Genomic DNA, 22,202 nt, shown 5'->3' with positions numbered 1-22,202 from the left:
CTAATTTTAACAGTGAACAGTTTACAAGATGCACAGATATCTGAACAGTCGCGTTCAGATTTTCAGAACAGTTTTGCCATATTTTACTACAAAGCTTATTCTATTGTTAAGATTATTGAGACTATTCAAAAATGAAATTACATCAAGACAGAGTATTGCTTCTGCCTTTTAAGTTCATTTCATGATAAGAGAGCATAGTTTTGCTTGACAAATCAGTGTCAACTGCTGCTGAAGTTTCTTGTTTGCTCTTAGATATATTCCAATCAAGTTCTGGACAAATAATCAGTAGTTTCTCCTTTTTTCCCCCCTTCATATTTTCTCATTTTCAGTATTCCAAGAACAGTTTTTCTAACCTTACACTTGCAGTTGTCTATGAATACTCCAAAATAGCCATTAGTGGTTTCAAGATCACTTCACACAGTTATTTAAGTATCTTAATTAATCTGCACCAGGTGAGGTCAAAATATTTTAATTTTTACTTTCCGCATTCTCTTTTTTTTGTCTTAAGTAAATTCAGAAATTCTCATTTAGTCAAATATGCATATTGCTGTACTCTACATTTCATTGTCATCTTTTTCTAAGAGGATTTGCATACAGTATTCTTGGATATTTGTCCAATTCTCATTTCCTCCAAAGACTGAAGTTTTTTCTGCACGTAATGTCATTTCATAAATACGAAGTTCGCAATCACAAACTACTCCAACTACACATGAAATAACAAAAGACATGGCAAACAAAAAACAAACCTTAGACTATAAGCAAATTAATTACGTAATCACGTTTCCATCAAATTTATTTTTATTCTTGTAAGATAGAGCTTAGCATACAGAATGGTTGACAGTTAAAGGGGGTTATTTTAGGTTAAAGGAATAGGTAGCACATTGGTTAATATTTCTTCAGAGGGGAAAGTGTTTTCTGGGAGACAGAATGCTTATTATAAAACATTTTCATCAGCTCTGAAAAAAGGAGGATTAAACAAAGGCAGCCTCATAGCTTGCTTTATTAAGAACAATATTTAGGAGACCAATGTCTTTCATTTCAAAACTCTTTTGAAATTGGCCAACAGATTCAAATGCTCAGCAATGCAGAGCTGTCAAATGTATTTAGACACCATGAGGGTTTTCAAAAAAAGTAAGATCTTCAACACAGGTGATTTCATAAATACACCATGCAGGGAAAAATAGGGAGAATTCCACCCTTATTTGCTTTGGCTGTCAGCAAAGTGCATGTGTTTAGTCTGAAATGAAGCATTTGGCTATTTAGTATTTAAAAAAATACATGTAAAAAATACGTATGTTGGAAGTACAAGGAATTAAAGGTAGCGGGGAAGTCAGCATGATGGAAGGAAAGCAACATGGCATTTTGGAGGACTAGCATGGTGAGGAAGCATAATATGGGAAAAACATAGGAGTTCTTGTTACAAGGATTTACTTAGCTAGGATACAACAGAAGTTTTTGTAGGGTGGCACAAGTAGTCAGGGAGGAGACTAGGCAAAGAAGGCATAGAACACACAAGTCCACAGCAGATCAGGTTTATTATGTTGTATCTTGCAATAGTGCAAAAGAACCAAGTACTATCATTAGCAACTTCCTCTGCATTCTCTGTGACAGCTGCTATGTCACATTCATGTCCTAGCCATGCTTAGTAATAAGACTTTCTGGAATGCAGTAAACTTACCTTTTCTGTTTTGGAAAATTTAGTATCACCACAATAGCACAAACTGGGTCACTTATCACCATATTTTTGAAACTAATTATCATTTATGCTATGGAACAGCTGAAGTCCAAGCACAGGTCCCTCCAGATCCAACACCAATCTTTTTACGTGTTTCTATGCTGGAGCTTTCCAGAAGCCTCTCTGGTAAAAATGGATGCAAGACAAGGAACAGATTCTGCCTCCTATCCTCTCCACAGGTGTTCTCTTCTCTGAGCATTGTTTCTCATTTAATATTTTCTCCTAGTGACACTATGGCATTAAACAGGGTTTATCAGTGTGCGTACCTTTGGAACCTCTTCGCCAAACTGTTTTTAACCTACCTTACTCCATTTTTATATTTAGCTGATGAAGTTTATCTAACCTTTCTACTTCTATCATTTGGCTATAACTTCTGGAAGGACTTCTTGTTACCTTGTGTAGTTCCATCAGATATCTTTTGATTTCCTTCAGATCTTCTAACGCATTAAAGTCATTATTGTAGTGTATTCCAATTTCTTCTACACTGTCTTGAACTATTTTATCTTCCTCATTGCCCGACATTTTTCAAATAAGCTTCTTCATTTTTGTGCAACTCCCTTTTAGAAATCAGATGTTATTGTAAAAAGCTTTTTTTTTTTTTTTTTGCTCTGGTAGGGGTGCCAAACTTATGTTTGTTGTTTCGGTGATTGTTACAAAGTGAGTCTTTCATAGATTAAAAGCCACATGTAGGACTTGGTTTATAACAAATAACTGCTTTTTCTTCTGGAATAGTTTGTGTTTATTTGCTCTACAAAGTAATTAATATAATACCTAAAAATGTAGTTCCCCCCCCAACATGACAGTTACCCATCTACAGTGGTTTAGACATTATCTTCCATGAGAACTATGTTTCCTGATTTTGTAGCCTCTCTGATCTTCCTTGGATTGTCACAGAACCTGTGACATGCAACAAGAGCGATAACAACAAAAGGAAGATCAGAAGCAAAGGTAAGCAAGCAGTAAGTTGTATATGAAGAAGAGACTAAAATTCACTTCTCTTCCTCTATCCTAAATGACCCTCATTCAGGACAACATTCCTACCTGAACAGTACACATCTTGTCCCCAGATCAAAAGCCGTAGTGCAGACAAGTGATTCACTGAAGAACAGTAACAAGAAACATGGAGGTTCTACATAATGACATGAAATGCTAAAACTAAATTATTGCATTCAGTGCATATTAGAACATGATTGAAGGATGTATTTTCAGCAACACAGCCTACCTGAACAATAATCATGACACTAAGAGCTCTATCTCTGTGTTAGGTTTTCAAGTAGCAGCAAAATCTATGAAAATGGATTGGGCTATCAGAAAGTTCTCTTTTCTTTTTGCTTAATTGGTGATAAGAATGTCCTGTTTAAAACCAGGGTGACATTTAAGTCATGTAGCTAAATTTAATTCTGTGGAAGATGCTGGATGCCTAATGTACAAAAAGCAGTATCCTACTTCTTGAGTTTCTCTCCTGTTTTTCAGCTTTCCACTGTTATTTCTGGTGCAGAAGTCCTGCTGACTGAAATCTATTTCAACAGATTTTTTTCGCTTTTGTTATTATCTATTTTATCATCAATGCAGACTTGAAGCAGAAGTCATAAAACCACAAAAATGGCAAAGTACTTTCACAGATTTCATTCTGAATATTGAGTTAAACATTCCCCTCATGGCAAATGCTAATGCATGAAATGCATTTTACAACAGTCACCTTTGGAAGGCCAAAAATCTCTACATCAGGTCTTCTGAAGGACAGTTCCTTATCTAAAAATAACCTTGTCTCTCTGGGATACCTTAACCACATGAACTCCATGTGAGATTCATTTTACTTGACATCTGTCTTTTTCCACAGACACAACCTACGCTAACCTTCCAATGGCACCATCTCAACTGAGCATCTACTTACTTTGAACAACTCTATGCTTTGGAGCAGTTGCCTTCTATGCTATTTGGGATGAGCCTTTATATGAGGAGATGGCAACAAAATATCCAAGAGGGATACCTTATATAAACATAATGTAAATAAACATTTTTTCATCAAAAAGGCTCTCAAATCATAAACCTCTAATGAATAAGAAATTCTAAGCAAGTAACTCAGACTGACTGTATCAAAGAGACCTTAGACCTTTATTATCACATTTATATAGTTTATATATAAGCAATTTTCATACAGTACTGACTATTCTGAACAGTACAGCTGTAAGAATTTGGTTACAAGTCCCTACAGAAATGAAGGCTTAAGGACACTAAGCTGAAACAAATGTTCCTGCCACAAACTCATTCTGTCAAATTATCGAGATTTCAAATTGACAATTTACAGTCAAAAACCCTAAAATGGAATGCAAATAAAAGGATGGTAACGTTGAAGATGATAAACAACTTCTCTGAAGTGAAGTAATAAAGACATGGAGGACATAAGTTCCTGCACAACTTTTCATAAGTTATAAGAATAAAAGTATTTCTTCCTACATAACTCAGTCAGACTCATCACTGTAACAATAAATCATTAGGCTTTGAACAAGGGAAAGAGTATCCAGACCCAGTTTTGGAGAGCAGACGTAAAGCAAGCAGCACTAGCCTACTACTGCTAGCCTTTTCAAATGAGGTGGAATCACATAGCTAAGACTGTCAACACATGTCAGAATTCTTCAGCCTTAGAAGAGGAACCCTCTGAAGAACCTTTGAATAATCTCCTCCAATGAAAACTAGACATGGAAAAGCAGATTTAAAAATGAAATAATGAATAAATAGAAATAATAAAAACACACCACATGTGGCAGCTCTCCCCACAATATGTAATCTATCTGGATAACTTTCTAAAGGATGAGAAGTAACATGATAAAACTATGCAATTTATAGCAAATACTGGACAAGTTAAAAAAAACAACACAAAAAGCAAGCAAATCCACAGAGAGATTCCCAAGTACAAAAAGTGAGAAAGTACCACTTGCAGATCAAGAAATTCCCAACTCACAAGTAAAGTAGTATTGTACAGAACTATCATTAGATGCATTTGTATCCTAGTACTGTTCCCTAGACATTTACTTTTTGTTACTTTTTGATCTTCCATCATACAGGGCTAGGTCTCTCCTCTCTGCATAACTCTTCTGCAAACTGAACAACAGCAATTGCTTTAACCTTCCAGAGAGGTATCTAAATGAGTGACCTGCCTTCTCCATCCTCTACCCTTCTGGTTTTCCCTCCATTTTGCCCATGTTCTTCCTACAGTTAATAAACAGCAATGAGCAGAACATTCCTGTTGAAGTCTTACTAGTCCTACCCAGGAAAACCATGTGACTGCAGCCAACTGCAGAATTTTTGTCTTCATTAAAAGTGTTTCATTAAACATTTCAGCTTTCAAAGCTTTATGGGATGATAGTTTCTCTCACAAATAAAAGACATTTTTTTTAACGGTAAGGGGAATATCAAAGAATACTGAAGGCTTCCTTGTTACACTTTACTTCTCTCATCTTTTGCTTCTCTCAGATAAAAATTGTAGCAACCAATTTCAAATCTTGAAATCCTGCTGTAGGAGGTCACAAACAAAAACTAGTTATTTCTTTCATTTATGTAAAGACAGTGGTTGCCAGCATTCCAGAGGATTGAGGAGGAAGGTTTGTTTCTCTCATTCAACGGCACAGAACAGTTGTGGCGTAACCAGCTGCAGCAGCTGTTTTCTCGTGAACTGTCCTATTTAAAACTTAGAGCTTGCTAATTTCCTGGTACATGAGAGAGAAAAAAAAAGTATACTGAGAAGCAGGACACAACACTCACAGTTCCAAGTATCAAAGAATTCCTTACCATATAAACAGTGCTAACATTCTAACAAGGATGGCCTGTTAAATTCTTCTACAAAGGCTGAACAGGACAGTCTTCTTCCCCTGATGGATTCTATCATATTAAGTGTATAACTGGTCTTGATAGATCATAGCCTCTTGAATCCCTCTCTTATTTCATCTACAGTCGGGAACTTACACAAGCACAATTACTAGTTACAATTACTGTTGGTGCCAAGAAGCAGCCCTCGCCAACAATACTGATATCAGTGCACAAATGCATCACTAAAGCTCTTGCCAGGTCATTTAGAACCAATTCATGCAATTTTAGGGAAGGATGATCCACCTAGGAGAAAATAACACTTGCTCTGAGATGTTAGCACGGCTACTGATATCACATTAGCATGTACATAAAGCATAGACTCAAGTCTTCAAGTCAAGAACTACCTACAGGATTTTCACCTCCTAACCAGTGAGGAGATTTTCAGCTTCTCTTGTGTCTATAGCAATACTGCTTTGACTTCCATCTCAAGAGCTGAACTCTTCCATATTTGAGTGATATAGACTGGAGTATCTCCTTCCAGCAGATACAAGAGGCAAAAAGTAAGAGAGTATCTATCATGGCTGCACTTCCTCCTTTGATACATTTGTCAGAGCCTCCAGCGAAGAGTATAGCCACAAGAGACTTTCAAAAGGCTTCACAGATAAGGACTGAAAACGATAGGGAGAGAGGGAGGAAGAGGAATCAATATTATTACTCAGATTTCATGGTTGTTATGGAAGTTCTTCAACATGGAAAAAACTAACATGTATATTTCAAAAGCTATCTATCACACTTTAAGTGTTAAAACCAGTGTTCAAAGTTAAACAACAGTTTTCTCTAAAAACATGATTTCTGAGAGAGAAATTCACTATATACACATTTGTAAAACATTCACTTTCAGTTTAAACAAGTACCTGAGATACAGACACTTGTTTTGCTAATTTCATTATGGAAGGGTAACATTATAATCACCGATCCTAGCCTAGATAGAATCCTGTTCAGATATACGCTAATACATGGTACTAATCACCGAAACATACATTATACTAGTAGCCCACATCCTGCTTAGACTGTTAAATAGACATCATTTTTCCATGTTATTCATACTCACCGTTTCTTGTCTTTGGGACTCAGTAAGCTTTTCAGACAATTCTGCTAGAGTTTTTCTCATTTCTGCATCAGTCCTTCACAGAAAAATACAGGTAAGACTTATATTCTGCAGTGCAAAAACTAAATATCAACTACGATAATTTTAAGCAGCAACAATTTCATGGATTTTTAGGTTACTCCAAGTCATTCTACAGCTTCTAAAACCCCAGCATAATTAGAGACCAGCCTCAAGTGGAAAATTCATTATAGAAAGCATTTCCATTCCTCTAGTGAAGACGGAGCATCTAGGTAGAAAGGCTAGGTATCAGGTCAACAAGTACAAAATTATGAACATGTCAACACAGTCTTTTTGAATAGGACTAGTTCTTACTAGGAATTAGAGTACTAATTCCTGTTATTGCGATTAGACGAAGCACCATATGTTGAGACAGCACGTACTAAAAAAAAAAAAAAACACATTATGGCCTGCATAAGAGCTTATCCTCAAGAGACTCCAGTATCAAGAAAAATAAAGGAACAAAGTTTTACTAAAATAAATTCCCAAGTCCCTGTCTTTTTATCCACATATAAAAAGAGGGAGATGACCACATATAATATACAAATTGGAATGTGCGTGCGTCATTTATACGTATAAACACTGGACAAACCTTGTGTAACAAGCCTTTCATAGTACTGGTTTCATCTGTACGTTGTATAATACCACTCTCCAACATTATTTTTTTAATACAAAAGAACAAAGGAATTTAAGAATTATTTATTCTCATGGAAGTTATATTCTGTTTATACCGGTTTCTTCTTGAAAGCTCCCGACTGATGTCATCTCCTAGACGAACTTGTTCACTACTGAGATCTCGAAGAGACTGGTGGAAAGAATGCAGCTGTAAATTAAAGTACAGAAATTATGCTAAAGGTTAAGGATGCTTTTATCTGTGATATTCCAAAAATACATATATACACACTTTTGAAAAGAAAATATTAAATGAAGTGCAGCAGATAAAAATAATCTGGAAAATAAAATTGCATGAATTGAAGATCAGCCTGAATGAAGCCTGCGTGCTTCTATTTCTATCAACTCTCCAAAAAACTTGCTCATCCAGTTTAATTTCCAGTACATTATTTGCTAAACCAAGTTTCCTGACTATAAGTTTTCTATCCTTCAGAGCTAGTTCATTTCAGATACCTGACATTGTACCATCTTTTTAACTTAATGCAAGATAAATTAAAATATCTGAACAGGTGGCATCAACACAGACATTTCCTGTTAATAAATACTAGTATGAATGATACAAAGTTCTGCTCAGCTACAGATACTACTATAGAAACATTGCATGTAAAACTGCAAGTGACCAAGCAGAACACTACGATGTTTTCAGAAACTACCAAAGCATTGAGGAATTTTATTTTATTTTGCCCAAGATTTCTATATACTATCCTAGAAAGGTTTTTTCAGAGTTGGAAAAAACCAACAAACCACTATTTTCCTCAATAGAACGTCACACTTAGATTCCTGTTTCCCTTATTTAGCAGACCATGGTTTATAGTCATTATAAACTATATAGTTTATAATGACTTAACATTATAGTCATATAATGTATATAATAACATTATAGTCATTATAGTCAAAGCTTTTAAGGGAGAGAATAGAAAGGTAATAGGTCATCCACCCCTCATGGGAGGAAAAAAAAGCGACAGTTCAACTACCAAACTGCTGTAAACAGCCCAGAGGTCAGGGCCACAGTCTGGGAAAACCCTCACTTACAACATCTTGTTCTATATGCAAGACTTTAAACTGAATCTTCCACAGCCCAGCTGATTGCCCTCAATATTCAGGCACAGGCACCAGTCTCTCCCGTGTGACAGACCAGAAATTTCATCCTGGCCCAGGAGACTTTGACAAACACAATACATTTTCAGAATGTATGAGTTTGAGAAGGACAAAGATTCAAATGTGTCAAAAACCCATTTTGCTAGAAAATTACCTTCCCAGAAGCAGTCAGAACAGAAAAAAGGGACTGTGGTTATATAAATAAGAAAGAGACGCAGCTTTACTCGAGTAGTACTACTCTATCTCTGCCCGAATTTCTGCCTATGGTCATAACAAATGGCTATTTCTAGAGAGTTCAACATTCCTCAAAGCATTATAGTTTTCTTATAAAATAGCTGATGATTCAGTAAAGCTGTATTCACTCAATGAAAAGCAAGGATAAGGAATAAACTAGCAGTCATCGTCAAAAAAAAAGAAAAAAGCTATTTATTTACACAGTCACTTAATATAAACCATTAAAGTAGTTAATTCATATTTTCTGAAGAGTCTGCAAGTAGACATGAGTGGAGAGGTCTGAAAATCACCCATGCCATAGACGTCCTCTCCTCCTCACAACAACTGCCTGAAGTACTGAGTTAAATTATCCTACTCACAGGTCAGACAAAATTAAAACAAAGAACTAGCTGGCTAAAGATCAGTTCAGGCTATACTGAAGTGAATGGCAAAAGCAGTAAGACGCAGTGCTATTAACTAAAGAAGAGCTTTATAGCCACACCTATAAAGGGCTTTATGGCCCTTTATAGCCACACCAGATTTCAGCACATGCATAATGCTAATTAAATATTCAGAGATTATTTCTGTCTCATATGTTGCCCAAAAAGTTACAGAAATCATTTTCATAACTTTTGACATCACTACCATCTGCACCCTTTTATCTATACATTTGTATGAAACTTTGTGACACTGATAGATACCGTAGATGACTGTCATGAAACACAGCACAGAACACTGAAAGGACACTTCACAGCTGAAACATTCTTAGTTTTATCATCAGAATAACTTCATTTGATTTAACATTAAAGAGCCTGGTAACCATGTATTGCCTGTGCGGGGAAATAGCTTCCATTAGTGCTCTTACCTGGTCCAAATTATCTGCCTCATTGACAAATCGAACGCTTGCAGATCTAGACCTTCGATGTCTACTATCCTGTGAGTCTCCATAATCCCTGAGAGGAGAAGTAGGCAGAAAGTGGCGGTTCCCTTTATGAGAGAAAAGAAATAAATAAGAAGGGCAGAGCTTTGTACAGGAAACATTTAATTTTGCTTTGAGAAAGACTTGTGTTTCACTTGCCAATATGAAATACATTATAGACAAAAGTTATATAACTAAAGTTACATAAAATGCAGACATATAGTTGAAATATTTTTGAATATTTGGATATACGGGATGGGCAAGAAAGAGAAAGAGCTTCCCTTTGTTCCTCCAAGTAGGTAGATTTTTTCTTCAAATTTTATTTGCCCAAGCAATGTTTTTTCCTCTATTTGGATCTACTACAGTTTCAAACTACGTCACAGATTTTACATCAGAAAAAACAGAAAACTTTAAAAAGTTTTCTACTAAAATATATTAAATGCTATTTCTGGAAAGAATATTCCTCTCAAATACACATTTCCCCCCCTCCAAAATAATGAAATTTAAGAGATGTAAAAGAAAAAAAAACTAATTTTCTGTATATTATACATTGGTTTACTTTCTTCCTTTTCCACTAAGTCTTATACAATTTTACCTACATATCCATAACCTTATGCATTTAAAATTCATGTTTTCATTTTGCTGTGAAGCGAGCTTCAGAAGGTGCAAAACAGTTTGGGTTTGACTTACATTTACCTACAAGTCATGAAGCGGGCAAGACAGTTTTCATGTATCAATATTTCATTTGATCTCTTGAGATATTAGCAGGAAATAACAAAACATGCAATGGAAATCATTTACCAAATAAACAACTGCTTAGCTTAATGCAGGTGTCACAGATTTCTAAACTGAATTTCTTTTAAATAATCCATGATATCTCTTCATGCCAATACCTTTATTTATTTTTTATTTCCTCATTCAATACAATATCAATATGACATAATTTAAGTACACTCAAGCACCTTAAGTATTTTACCTGACACTGCTTCTCCGTCCAGATCACTAGGGTACAAGCTTGAGAGAGAAGCACTTCTCATTCCAGAGTTTCGGTTTAATCTTTGACTCCTTAACTGACCTATAGACTGTTCCAGTGTTTCTTTTAACTGCAAAGAAATTACATTTTACTGAAATATGAACACAGCCACATATGAAAACACATACGTAAAATATTTTTCAGAAAAAAATGGTCATTAAGACAATCAGAGCCCTTTTTTAGCTAAGTGCCATTACGGATTAATAACAGCTTTTCTTATTTATCTCATACTACACTACCATACTATAATATAAACTGGTTTATAAGCTCCAAATAGAAGTGTAATAAAGCTACAAAAATTGCTAGTTTCATTATATAACAAACTACTATAGTTTGGTTTAGACCGTTCAAATAAATATGAAAAGTTTCTGTTCATGTCTTCTTAACTCTTGATGTATTTTGCGTATCGCTACGAAGTTTTAGCTATGAATGCTATTAGGTAAAAAAAAAAAAGATTTAAGAAGTTAAGATAAACTGAAAGTTGCTCACAGTTGCTATTGCTTCCGTTTGTTCCTTGTTGTATTCTCTGTATTGCCCTAGTAAATGGTCAACATGTCTCAGATTTCTGTTGGTATCCTTAAAAAAAGTTTGAGGAAGAAAAGTCAAAATAGAAACTTCCAACAGTCGTCTTTACTATTCTTCATTTATGAGTACATCAATAAAACAAGTATTATTTTTGAAGGGTCTCAGCATTCCAAAATTCCAAATCCTAGTCAAGTAGTCAGAACCTGAAGATGTACAGTGCAGCTAAAGGAACAAAACAGAACACTTCATATGTAAGCGAGGACTCAGGTTCAGACTAAAAGCGTGTACATTTTCATCCACTCTCCGGAAAAATATTTTTATCCAAAGATCTTACAGTAACTTAATTCTATTTTATGGGCAGGTAAACTGAGAAATAGCAAATTTTTGAAGATGAGCATATTTAGCTAAGGTAAGAAACTTCACCAAGCAGGCAACAGAAAACAGAGCTACAGCAGATATTCTAAAGCCACCCATTAAAACATTCACCTCAAGAAACAAAATTAAGAAATTATTAAGGCTGTTACGTGACATCCCTCTGATGGCAGGAAATGGGCCTCTTAAATAGGATTTAAGAGGAAATAACTGACTATGTTAACACACTCTCTGAAAGCCACTGCAAGATAATTCAGCCCTCAAAACTACATTTGTCTGTGCCATGTACAGCATTTGCCACAGCCTGTAACAAAGCACAAAAACTACACAATAATGGAAAGGACTGCCTGGTTAAAGATGACCAAGTCAAAACATACTTATTGCATTCTTTACTGTGAGACACCTTGACCAAGTTCCATCATTTAGTTTATATAGCATAGTTTCTTAGCAGCTCAAGGCACCTTAAACCAGACTGTGACAGTCCTACCCTTCCCTTCAACATAATTTTGCCTCCTCCTCCTCTATACAAGCACTCCTGTGACCAGATGAAGAACAGAATCAGGTAGCAGATCTGCTAAAAAGCAGTACACAGAAAGCAATTAGCTTAAAATCAGATTCTTAGAAGAGCAGCTAGAAAGAGACTAGACAGGAACAGGATGATTCTGAAGACTGCCTTTTAAAAAAATATTGTCAGCTTACATTCTTATTACCTCATCTCTTTCTAGCTTAATGATCATTTTCCAGACAAAAAGTTGTCAAATATAAATTAACCATTGAATATGGATTTTTCTCTTCTCGCACTGTATATATATAGGCCAAACAATAATTAAACACAAGTGATAATGCACAAGCCCTTTAAGTCCTCAGAACTGTCAGCTAGAACAGGTATTCTCACCATACAGGTTTTTAATTTTTTTTTCATACTGAAGAATGTGAATGACTTCTGAAGTGACAAATGGTGTCAAGAGAGCTAAATGTCTCCTCCCACATGCAAAACAGATTTAGAAGCCTCATCTGCTGCCTCCACTGAAGAAGCAGGAAGCAGACGAACGCTTTCCTGCTCAGGGATGAATCCATTACAAGTTTACAAGTACTGCTTCTCACTATGCTGTTCCACATCTCAAAATTATTTCAGTTGTAAACTCTATTATGAGGAATAGAGTACCTACATATTTTCTTTAGTTAGAACTTAGAAATTTTATACAGTACAAGACAATGAAGAGGGAGCTGGAGTTTTCTAGTACAAAATTCAATGCCTCTTCTGACAATCTGAAAAGGTTAATTTTGCATTATTCATTTTGCTAGTTTTATAAACAGCATTGCCAAACACATCATTGTTTCTAACAATACTCTATTACACTTTCATACAGTTGTTATTTCAGACCATAGCAAGCCATCTACTTTCAGCTCAAGGCAATATGATCAGTTTCATAAAACCTTTTGGTTTGCACAGAAAGCAACATTTTCCATCGCTACAGTATTTTGCAAAACTTCAGAAGTGAAAACTAGACTCTATTTTACATATTCTAAATATACTTTAAAACTGTATTTTGTAAGCAACCTGTAAAGTGCTTGCTAAAGTATGTATCTTCTCTGTAACTTCTTCAGCACCATAGTTCCGAGCTCTGTTGAGGGATGCCCTCAAAGGTGGCCGCCTTCCTATTCGACCCCTAAGAAAGTCATCTGAATCACTGGATGAGTGTGCCATTAGTATCTTGAAACCTAGACAGGAAGACCAGAAAAGGTAATAAATGTTAAATCCCGATTGTAACTGAAGAGATGCAACTTGCATAACATTCCCAAAGCAAGACTACTCAGACTACTACATTAGAACCATATCACAGAATGGCTTGGGTTGGAAGACACCTTAAAGACCATCCAGTTCCAACCCCCCTGCCATGGGCAGGGATGCCACCCACTAGGTCAGGTTGCCCAGGGCCTCATTCAACCTGGCCTTGAACACCTCCAGGGATCAGGCATCCACAACATCTCTGGGCAATGTGTTCCCATGCCTCACCACTCTCTGAGTGAAGAATTTCCTCCTAACATCTAATCTAAATCTCCCCTCTTCGACTTTAAAGCCATTCCCCTTGCCCTGTTATTATCTGCCTAAGCAAAAATCCACTGTTCATCTTTTTTTATAAGCCCCCTTTAAGTATTGAAAAGCTGCCATAAGGTGACCCCTGAGTCTTTTCCAGGCTGAACAGCCCCAGCTCTCTCAGCCTTTCTTCACAGGAGAGGTGTTTTTCATTCATTAGCAGGATGTACTTTTGAAGCAGGATGTACTTTTGGAGCTGATCTACCAACTGTTCCTCGGTTATTATGCTTGTTCACACCATGAAGCAGTAGCCAAGATGCAAGAAGCAGAGCCCATTAGGACAGAATTAAACTAGTAGATGCACCCTCATCGCAGCCGGGTGTTCAGTATTCAGGCTAAGACCATAGCCCAAAACAAATTCTCTCTGAAAAACATACAATGGTACAATGGAGACATCAGGAGAGCAGAACATTTGATGACGAAGCCCTCAAGAGGCCAGACAGTTGGACTCGATCTTTGAAGATCCCTTCCAACTGAGCTATTATATATTTATTCTAGAAGAACCATTCCTCCTTCCTTCACACTAATTTCTAAGCTATATTCAGACTGGCCGGGCTCACCTAGGACAGTAACTCCTAATAACTAATTGTGTGAAGCAACTCTAAGAAGCAGTGTCTTTAAGGACTTGAGGAGAACTGGAGATACTACGGAAGGAGGCAATGCAGTGTCATTAAAAGAAGGGAAAGGAAAGAAAATCCACTTGAAGTTAGATGGAACTTTTTTCTTAAACTATTATGCACTGCAGCAGTTTGCCTAGAGGTCACAAGATCACCATCAATAAGATTTGTGTTGACCACATATGTTTGGAGAGAGCCTGAATCTACTTTGGGGAAAAGGAAATAGGCCAGCAAACTTTTGAATTCCTTTTGGTCCTGTAGCAGACAAAAAAAAAAAAAGCCACAGTAAAGGTATCATTCTTCTAACCATTAACGCAGAAGTTTCCCAGTGGAACCATGGACTAGATTGAATTCTTATGCTATATTTTATATACATGCTGCTCAATGTTTTTTTTAGAGTCATATGTTGCATTTTTACGATGTAAATTCCTGTCTGCCAAGCTTGTATAAAAACCTTTTGAACACGAAAGAAGAGTAAATCAACATAATCAGCTTGTGCTCAAGTACACCAATATTCCTTACAGCTGTTTTCTGAAGTGATGAATTTATCACATCTTCCCTGCCCTTATCTCACTAAAGCCCGTTCTGCCTGCCCATATCAGCATTCACTGCTCCAGAACCTCTCACTCTAATCAGCTGAAATGAAGCCTAAATATGGCTGAGGAAGCACAAACATTGCGTACTGGCAAAACAGTAACATGGAGTATTTTGAAAGAGAAAAAGAAAAGAAACAAACCACTGGTAGCAAAAACAACGTGTAATCATTTTCATTTTTACCACGTCTTGCTAATCACTATATCAAGCTTTATTTTCCTTGTCAGTCTTTACCAGAACTTCACGTGGATATCAGTGAGATCCCCATTCTAGGGCACAAACCACAAGTATCACTGGTAAGCGTGAAATGAGACTTCTCTCAAACAGATCTGGCATCACCTGTTCTAGAGGAATTTTTAAGTTCTCCTCTAACTGCACTGTCAGTTCTCTGGGCTAAAACATCTCTTCCTGTTCTCATCCACCATGCACAAGAAGCAGCACAATCACTCAAAACCCAATAAACAATGGCTTCAACAAACAGCTTCCTCAAAGCTTAACAAAGGTTTTCAGTTTCAAAGCATCTTTGGAAGATATTTTTAAGACACCAAGCAAAGGAGAGATGTAATTAGAGGCCACATTAACAATGAAGCACGAGATCAGCCCCATCACAGATCAGGAATTCAACCCTGAGACATTAATCCACAGGAATCCAGCCTTCACCTGTTCATGTACCTAAGTACCAGCCTATTTTGCCTGACCCATCACACTTACAGTTGAAACACATTTAATTTTAATGATCATACCAAATGGTTGATGGTCTGCGCCTGTCATATTTTTTCTCAACTACACAGTCATAATAAATGTTGTTTTGGCAAATTAGATTCTTCAAAACTGCAATAATAGTTTCACAGGAAGCAAATGCTCTTTTCCTCACAAACTGTGCAGAAAAGCATATGTTGGATCTACACTGTATGTAGAATATTGCACAGCAGTACCCCATGAGACCTAGAAAAGCAATCTTACATTACGCAACTCATACAGCTTGTCTGAGTTGAACAGTTCTAAGATTAGGCTTAACTCTTATTTCCACCATGTCACGTTTATTTCTAGATCCACGAGCCCCAAAATAACATCGTTTACAACATTATCAGTTTTGCATTAGCAAAACAGTGTTTTTTTAAGGATACCTGAGTAGAAAGAGAAATGTCAGAACACTGAAGTAGTCAGAAGTGTTTTAACTCATTTCAAAATGAAATGGTGTAAGCCAGCAGAATCCCAAAGGCTAGTTATTGCAACTCAGTTGATGGGAACTACATTCTTAAAAATTTCCCAAACTCAAAAGCAACTGAGTCTCTGAACACAATGCTACATGTACCTCTATGGAGATGAATATGGCAAGTCATGTCAGAGGAGAGATAGGCATTGATAAAAAGACAACGAAAAACAATAGTTGACTGATATGCTCAAAACATAATTCTGAGAAGTATCTCAATCATAAGAGATGCACAGAAAAGCTATGACATTGTAGGAAAAAAAAAAAAAAGGGAAAATGAAGATTTACAGCAGAAGAGATCAATGTCTGTTTTCAGCTGACCAAAAATAGCTCACTAAGGTACTGGTCAAAGTACCAAAGAAAGGCTAGTGAGTGAAGGAAACAGAAGAAATGCTATACACAAGGACACTTGCAGAAAACTTTCCATTTACGGTTAAGCAGCATTCCTCTTTGTTCCTGCAGGCAACCTAAGAGGAACTGTAGGCAACTTTTAAGTTGGAGAAGTCTCACTTCACATAAAGCGACATCCTCATTTTAAAAGGAACTACAGAAGTTTCATTTTAGATAAAGAATAAAACCATACAGAAGAAGAAATCTGTACAAATATTCTGCATGGATTTTTGCTGTATTAACTTAAACCAAAAAGAAAGTATTATCACTCTTTCTAAACACCTAAACTGATTTCAGCACACAACCATACAGCCTACCTGACAGTGAGAATTATTGGTTGCTTTTTTGTCTTTTATTGTTATTTTTAGTCCACCTAGACATCTCTCGCACTAAGGAAAACATCAACGCTCAGCATCCACCTTCCCTGTTGGAACACCGGCGTTTCAGTTTCGTGGGGACTTTCCTGATAAGAGCAAGCACGAAGGCAGCTGACAGTCTCCACAGCAACCGCTCCAGCTCAAGCGAGCAAAAGATGAACTCGGTACACACAACCTCATTACTTCTCAAGGGTTTTATTTGTTTATCTCCACATACGCTAATCCATCGCTAGGTAACTGTGGCTAAAGCCGCGTTTGGAGCCTTACAGCTAAGGCTGAGCTTGACATAAAAACCTTTACGGCCACAGCAAATGGGGACAACACGTCAGCCCCTTCCCTTCAGCGCTTCTGCTCGAGCCGCGAGCAGCTTGCAGGCGACAGGCAGGTCACGCAAGACGCCCACGTCCCCCCGCCGTGCTTGCAGGGACCACCGCGGCATCCTACCCTCCAGGCACGGCCCCTGCCCGACCCACACCCGGGCACGGAGGGCGACCCCTCCACACCACTCGCCCAGGTAACGCGCCGTGTCAGCCTCCCCCCGCCGTGCGCCCACCTAACCCTAACCCTAAACCCTACAGCCCACCCCAGCCCCGAGGGACCCCCCACAGACTCCCTCCCTTTCCCTTTATCCCCCCCCACCCGGCGCAGCCCCCCCCTCCCCAGGCACGCGGCCCCCGCCCCGCAGCACCCCCCTCCCCTCCCCTTACCTCGCCGCTATGGCAACTTGAACTAGCCGCCTTGCCACCGCCGGCCGCGGCCGTCTTCCGGGAGCCCGGGCTCTCCCGCAAGGCTCCATGGGACGTGTAGTCCTCCAGCCGCCTGTCGGCCATGGGGGAGGCATAGCGGAGGACTTCAGCTCCCAAGAGGCTTTGCGGCGCGGCCGGCCGAGCCGAGCCGCGGGCGGCAGCAGGGGTGGTGACTGAAGGCCGGCCCCGCCCTTCCCCTTGGCCGTTGGCACTTCAGAGGTCGCGGAGGGTGGATTGGGGCCCTTCACGGGCCCGGAGTGGTGTTTATAAAAGCTTGTAAAAGCTTTTAGAAAATGCACGTTAACGTTTACAAACATTGACGTTTGCCAAACATGATAGTTAAATAAACAAGAAGAGCCAAAACAAAAACTGTTGCCCTGTCAAAGCGGGTGTACGTGCCACATGCCACGGGCGTGAGGAGACTGACGCCTGGCTGATCCACCTCAAACAGCACACATTTGTGACAAGGATGATACCTCTGTCCCTCTCCCACAGCTTTTCCTGACTTGTTTCTTTAAGCCAGACATCTCCCTGGTCATAAATGTTGTATCTACTACCCGTGTGTGCAGTAAAAAGGAGCAAAATGCTACAGATTACTGTGCTAAAAAGCCTTAAAGAGAGAAAGAGTGCTTTGAATGATCACAGGAAACATTGACTGTGTCTCTGAAACTTGGATGGAGCTTGCAACAGTCCTAAAGTCTTAAAATTTGTCTGCAAGTCACCTGTAAGCAAGCACTCAAGCCCAAGGTACATGCAATCTGATTTTAAACCAACGTGTGTCCATGCTGCCTTTGGAGTCCACTCCAATGAGCTACCCCAGGCCTCTAAGCACAGTCATAAAGTGTGGCTGATATCCATACTGGCTAGCTTCATTCCTGACTTGCAGGACTGATTGTTGACTCCCCCACAAGCCTCTAATGCAGCAGGCAGGACTGCATGCTATACAATTACAGCACACTTGAGGAGTGAGACAGGCCCCACACGCTGGCAGCATCCACCAACAGCCCTGACAATTGCTGCTGGCCCCTGCTGCTGTAACTTTGATACCTGAGATGAAGGCAGGTGAGTTACTCTGGAATATAAAACAGAAATGGGATGGTATAACTCATTTCACTGTGAGCTGAAGCGTTAGTGAATATTTAGTGAAGAAATGTCATCCCTGGCTTTCAGCACATGACCATTGCCAAGGCCTTTGCTCAGCAAACTGCAGCGTGGTCAAGTTGTGCTGGCAGACCTAAATACAGGGCAAGAGTCAGAGCTTCTGCTTCTCATCTCATCTCATCTCATCTCATCTCATCTCATCTCATCTCATCTCATCTCATGAGGCTGCATATGGAGGTCTCTGGGGAACATGCCCTAAAACTTCCCAAGCTCTCTGAAAGCTTTCCTCTCCTCCCACCTTTGTACCTGACAGTGGGCTTGCTCCTCCATAGTCTCCCAGAAGTCATCCATATGCATATTTATTTTCCTGACTCAGTAGTCTCTCAGGCAATCACAGAGTGGTTGAAGGGGTAGGGAGTGTGCCCTGGATGTGGCTGGAGGCAGGAACTAATTTTAAGATATCTATAGAGGAGAAAAATAAAATGATGAATTATTTGTTTACTTTTGTAATAAAGATATTAAATCTAAGTGCATAGGATTGCTACAGAATTTCTCTTCAATTTAGGGTATGTGTGAGAAATCAATGATTTAACTACGTTATTAAGCTACTGTACCAGGCATATTTCTAAAGAAGTTTAACTTTTCAAGCGCAGAACACTTTCATGTTATATGAAATCAAAAATATAAATCCCAGCACTCTGTTATCTAAAGCACTGAGTTGCAAGAGTCACTTGACAGTGTTTGCTTTTAGAGAGGCCAGCATTTTCTTTTTCTCCTTAAGGCTAGCGCTGCTTGTTTAATGTTGTTGTACCCCTTGACTCACAAACTTAAGAATGAGCATCCGTTTTTAATAAAAGGGAAGATTATTACAAACCATCACATTGCTATATATAAAAATACATGTACAGGGAGTCTTAGGACACAGACCTCAAGAATGGAAAATCCAGAAAAAAAAATACATTTGTTTATAATTTTGTTGTTGTTGTTAGGCTTAAGTTGAAATTTTTTAATTATAGGATTTGTCATGAGTGGTCTCTTTTTGTGTTACACCACTTATCCATGACAGGTCATCATCATTCTTGTGGCTTGCAGGAGACTGTTTAAATATTTCTTTCAGAAGAAATCAATCAAAAAGAAAAGAGACGACACCCCTAAGTAAATAAAAAAAGGGCTTAAAGAATCATTATTTACTGAGCTCAAAAAATGAGTTCTTTTATGAATAGGTATCATAAAAGAAGGTAAAGCACTGTGGACTAGATGTATTGTCACCTAAGTCAGTAAACTTCAAACCCATTTTTTATGTATGAGTGTGATAATAATGAGTCAAGTCTCTTTATTAAACAGTGCTGGTCTCCAAACCAAAGCAGGTATATGCCGTGACCCAAGTCAAACAAAAGTGCAAGATCCCTCTAAAGTCTGAATTACGAGGGCAGAGTAGTTTTTGCTGGATGTTATTTCTCAGTATAGAGGCCTATGCAAGAGATGAAGGTAGAACAGAATGGAATCAAAGATGTCTAGAAAGTTGACTTTAGATGAAGAGGTATGGGCAGTATAAGCCTGGGGGCGGGGGAGGGTGGGGGGAAACAACTGAAAGTTTTTTTAGGATGAATGGGATGAATGCAGACAGGAAGAAAAGGTCTCGTAATAGTACATAGAGCAGCCATCTTCTGTACCCTAGTCTGGTGAGGGATGACAATAGCAAGAAGAGGGACTTCTAAAAGTGTGTAAGTAGCAAAAGGAAGACTAGGGAAAATGTGGGCCCACTGCTGAATGGGGTCAGGGGTCCTGGTGACACAGGGGATGGAGAAAGCAGAGGTACTACATGCCTTCTTTGCTGAGTCTTTTCTACCAAGACTGGACATTGGGAATCCAAGGCCTCAGAAACCAGGGGGAAAATCTGGAGCAAGAAAACCAGGAGGAAGTCTGGAGAAAGGAAGACTTACCTTTGATGGAAAAAGATCAGATAAAGCATACTTGACATATGTAGGTCTTTGGCCCAAATGGGATGTGCTAGGGGACCTACTGACAGGCTGAGACAACTAGAAGTATTCAGCTCCAGAGGTAACTCCAGAACAGAAGTCTCAAGGGGAATCTTATCAATCTGTATCACTATCTGAAGGGAGGGTAAAGGAGTATTTAGTCTTCAGTCAACTGAGTACTTTTTTTTTTACAGCTTTTTCATGGCTTTTGTGTGTGTGTGTGTGTGTGTGTGAAATACAGCAAAAGGAGAAGCACAAGAGTTCCTTAAGTCTCACAATAAGTTGGAGATAAATTGGTTATAGAGACGAGAATCTTCAAGAACCCAGAAAACATTCCTTCATGTAGCTAGTCAAACAGTTGGACTGATCACTAATGCTACGTCAAAGCAGCATCTCTAATGTATTTTTTTGACAGAAATTATTCCAAATATCAAAATAGAAAAAGGTAGTAACTGGCATACCTTAGAAATGTATAGAATGGCTAAATTTGTTGATTAATCAGAAAAAAAAAAATCCCAAGTCTTTATTTCACTCTTTACTGAATGATTTCCCCAGTTTGAACACTTCCTCACACAGATATTACAAGATTTAACTGTTGACATCTTGTAATCCCATGGGGAATTTATGTAGAACAGCAATTAGAACTAATTGCTTGTTTGGAAGAACCTGTTGTGGTTTATCTGATTTGCATGTTAAACATATAATCAGTGCAAAGATACCCAAGATACTATATCAGATCTGGCAGCAAAGAGTAATGTTATTTTTTTTTAAATTACCTCCAAAAACAAAAGGAATTCTGAGCCTTACAGTGCTTGGGATAAGTACACGATGAGTGACCATGGCTGTCACTAGAGGGAGTGTCTGTGACAGTGGAAAAATATACTTGTCAACTTTTGCCATGGTTAACATAATAGGTACTGGGGGGGGGGGGGGGGGGGGGGGGGGGGGGGGGGGGGGGTGGAAGGTAAGCACCAGGAAAACGATTGCAATCTGCAGTTTTACAGCTGATTTCTGTATTATTTGTTCATTAGGACTGGAGCATAAGCAATATCCATCGCTTAAAAACACATCATTTTGTTATACTCAAGGCATACGGGATTTTGAATGTCTGTTCTTAGGATGTATACATAGCTGTGTATGTACAAATGTGGGTGAAACTTTTAATATGCTATGATCTTTAAGCATAAAAGAAAGGAACATTTATTAATAATCTACATGGTATGGCAAGTTGCCAGACAATCTGACCTGTTAAATGTCACTTTTCAGAAATGAAAACTACTGATCATTGTTCTTTTCTACCTTCCAAAATATTTGAAGTCTCGCCTATGCTAAACGAAACTCTTCCATAATTCCTTCAATGCAGGTTATGTTCCTAATCCTTCTATTTTCCTTATTCACTACCCTCTGAATAATCCTCAGTATTTTTACATTTGCCTCAGCAATTAGTGCACAAACCCAGATAAAGTATTCCAAATAACTATAAATTCAAAGTAAAGTGGAATAATTGAATGATATTCCCATTTTTCTGCCGGGCAGGAGGAGTCTTCT

General features: G+C 38.3%; 1 protein-coding gene across 3 annotated transcripts in view; it reads right to left on the bottom strand.

Annotated features, from left to right (window-relative positions):
- The window catches only part of CEP128 (centrosomal protein 128), a 120,302-nt gene extending 102,665 nt beyond the window's left edge, over positions 1-17,637 (bottom strand). Inside the window, exons 1-7 of one of the 3 annotated variants that reach the window (XM_040558771.1) lie at positions 17,536-17,637; positions 13,101-13,261; positions 11,132-11,218; positions 10,586-10,712; positions 9,556-9,677; positions 7,439-7,530; positions 6,654-6,726 (exon numbers count right to left, since the gene is read on the bottom strand). In XM_040558771.1, coding sequence (XP_040414705.1) covers positions 6,654-6,726; positions 7,439-7,530; positions 9,556-9,677; positions 10,586-10,712; positions 11,132-11,218; positions 13,101-13,247 — 648 coding nt within the window. In that variant the 5' untranslated portion in view covers positions 13,248-13,261; positions 17,536-17,637. Of the gene's footprint in view, positions 1-6,653; positions 6,727-7,438; positions 7,531-9,555; positions 9,678-10,585; positions 10,713-11,131; positions 11,219-13,100; positions 13,262-13,720; positions 13,769-13,941; positions 16,589-17,535 lie in introns of those variants that run through there. The other 2 variants (XM_040558770.1, XM_040558769.1) reach the window with 2 other exon arrangements.
- Between the last annotated feature and the right edge of the window lie 4,565 nt (positions 17,638-22,202).

This window comes from Cygnus olor, chromosome 5 (genome assembly GCF_009769625.2).
Source record: "Cygnus olor isolate bCygOlo1 chromosome 5, bCygOlo1.pri.v2, whole genome shotgun sequence".
NCBI classification, from domain to species: domain Eukaryota; kingdom Metazoa; phylum Chordata; class Aves; order Anseriformes; family Anatidae; genus Cygnus; species Cygnus olor.
This window is presented reverse-complemented; position numbering and strand designations above follow the sequence as displayed.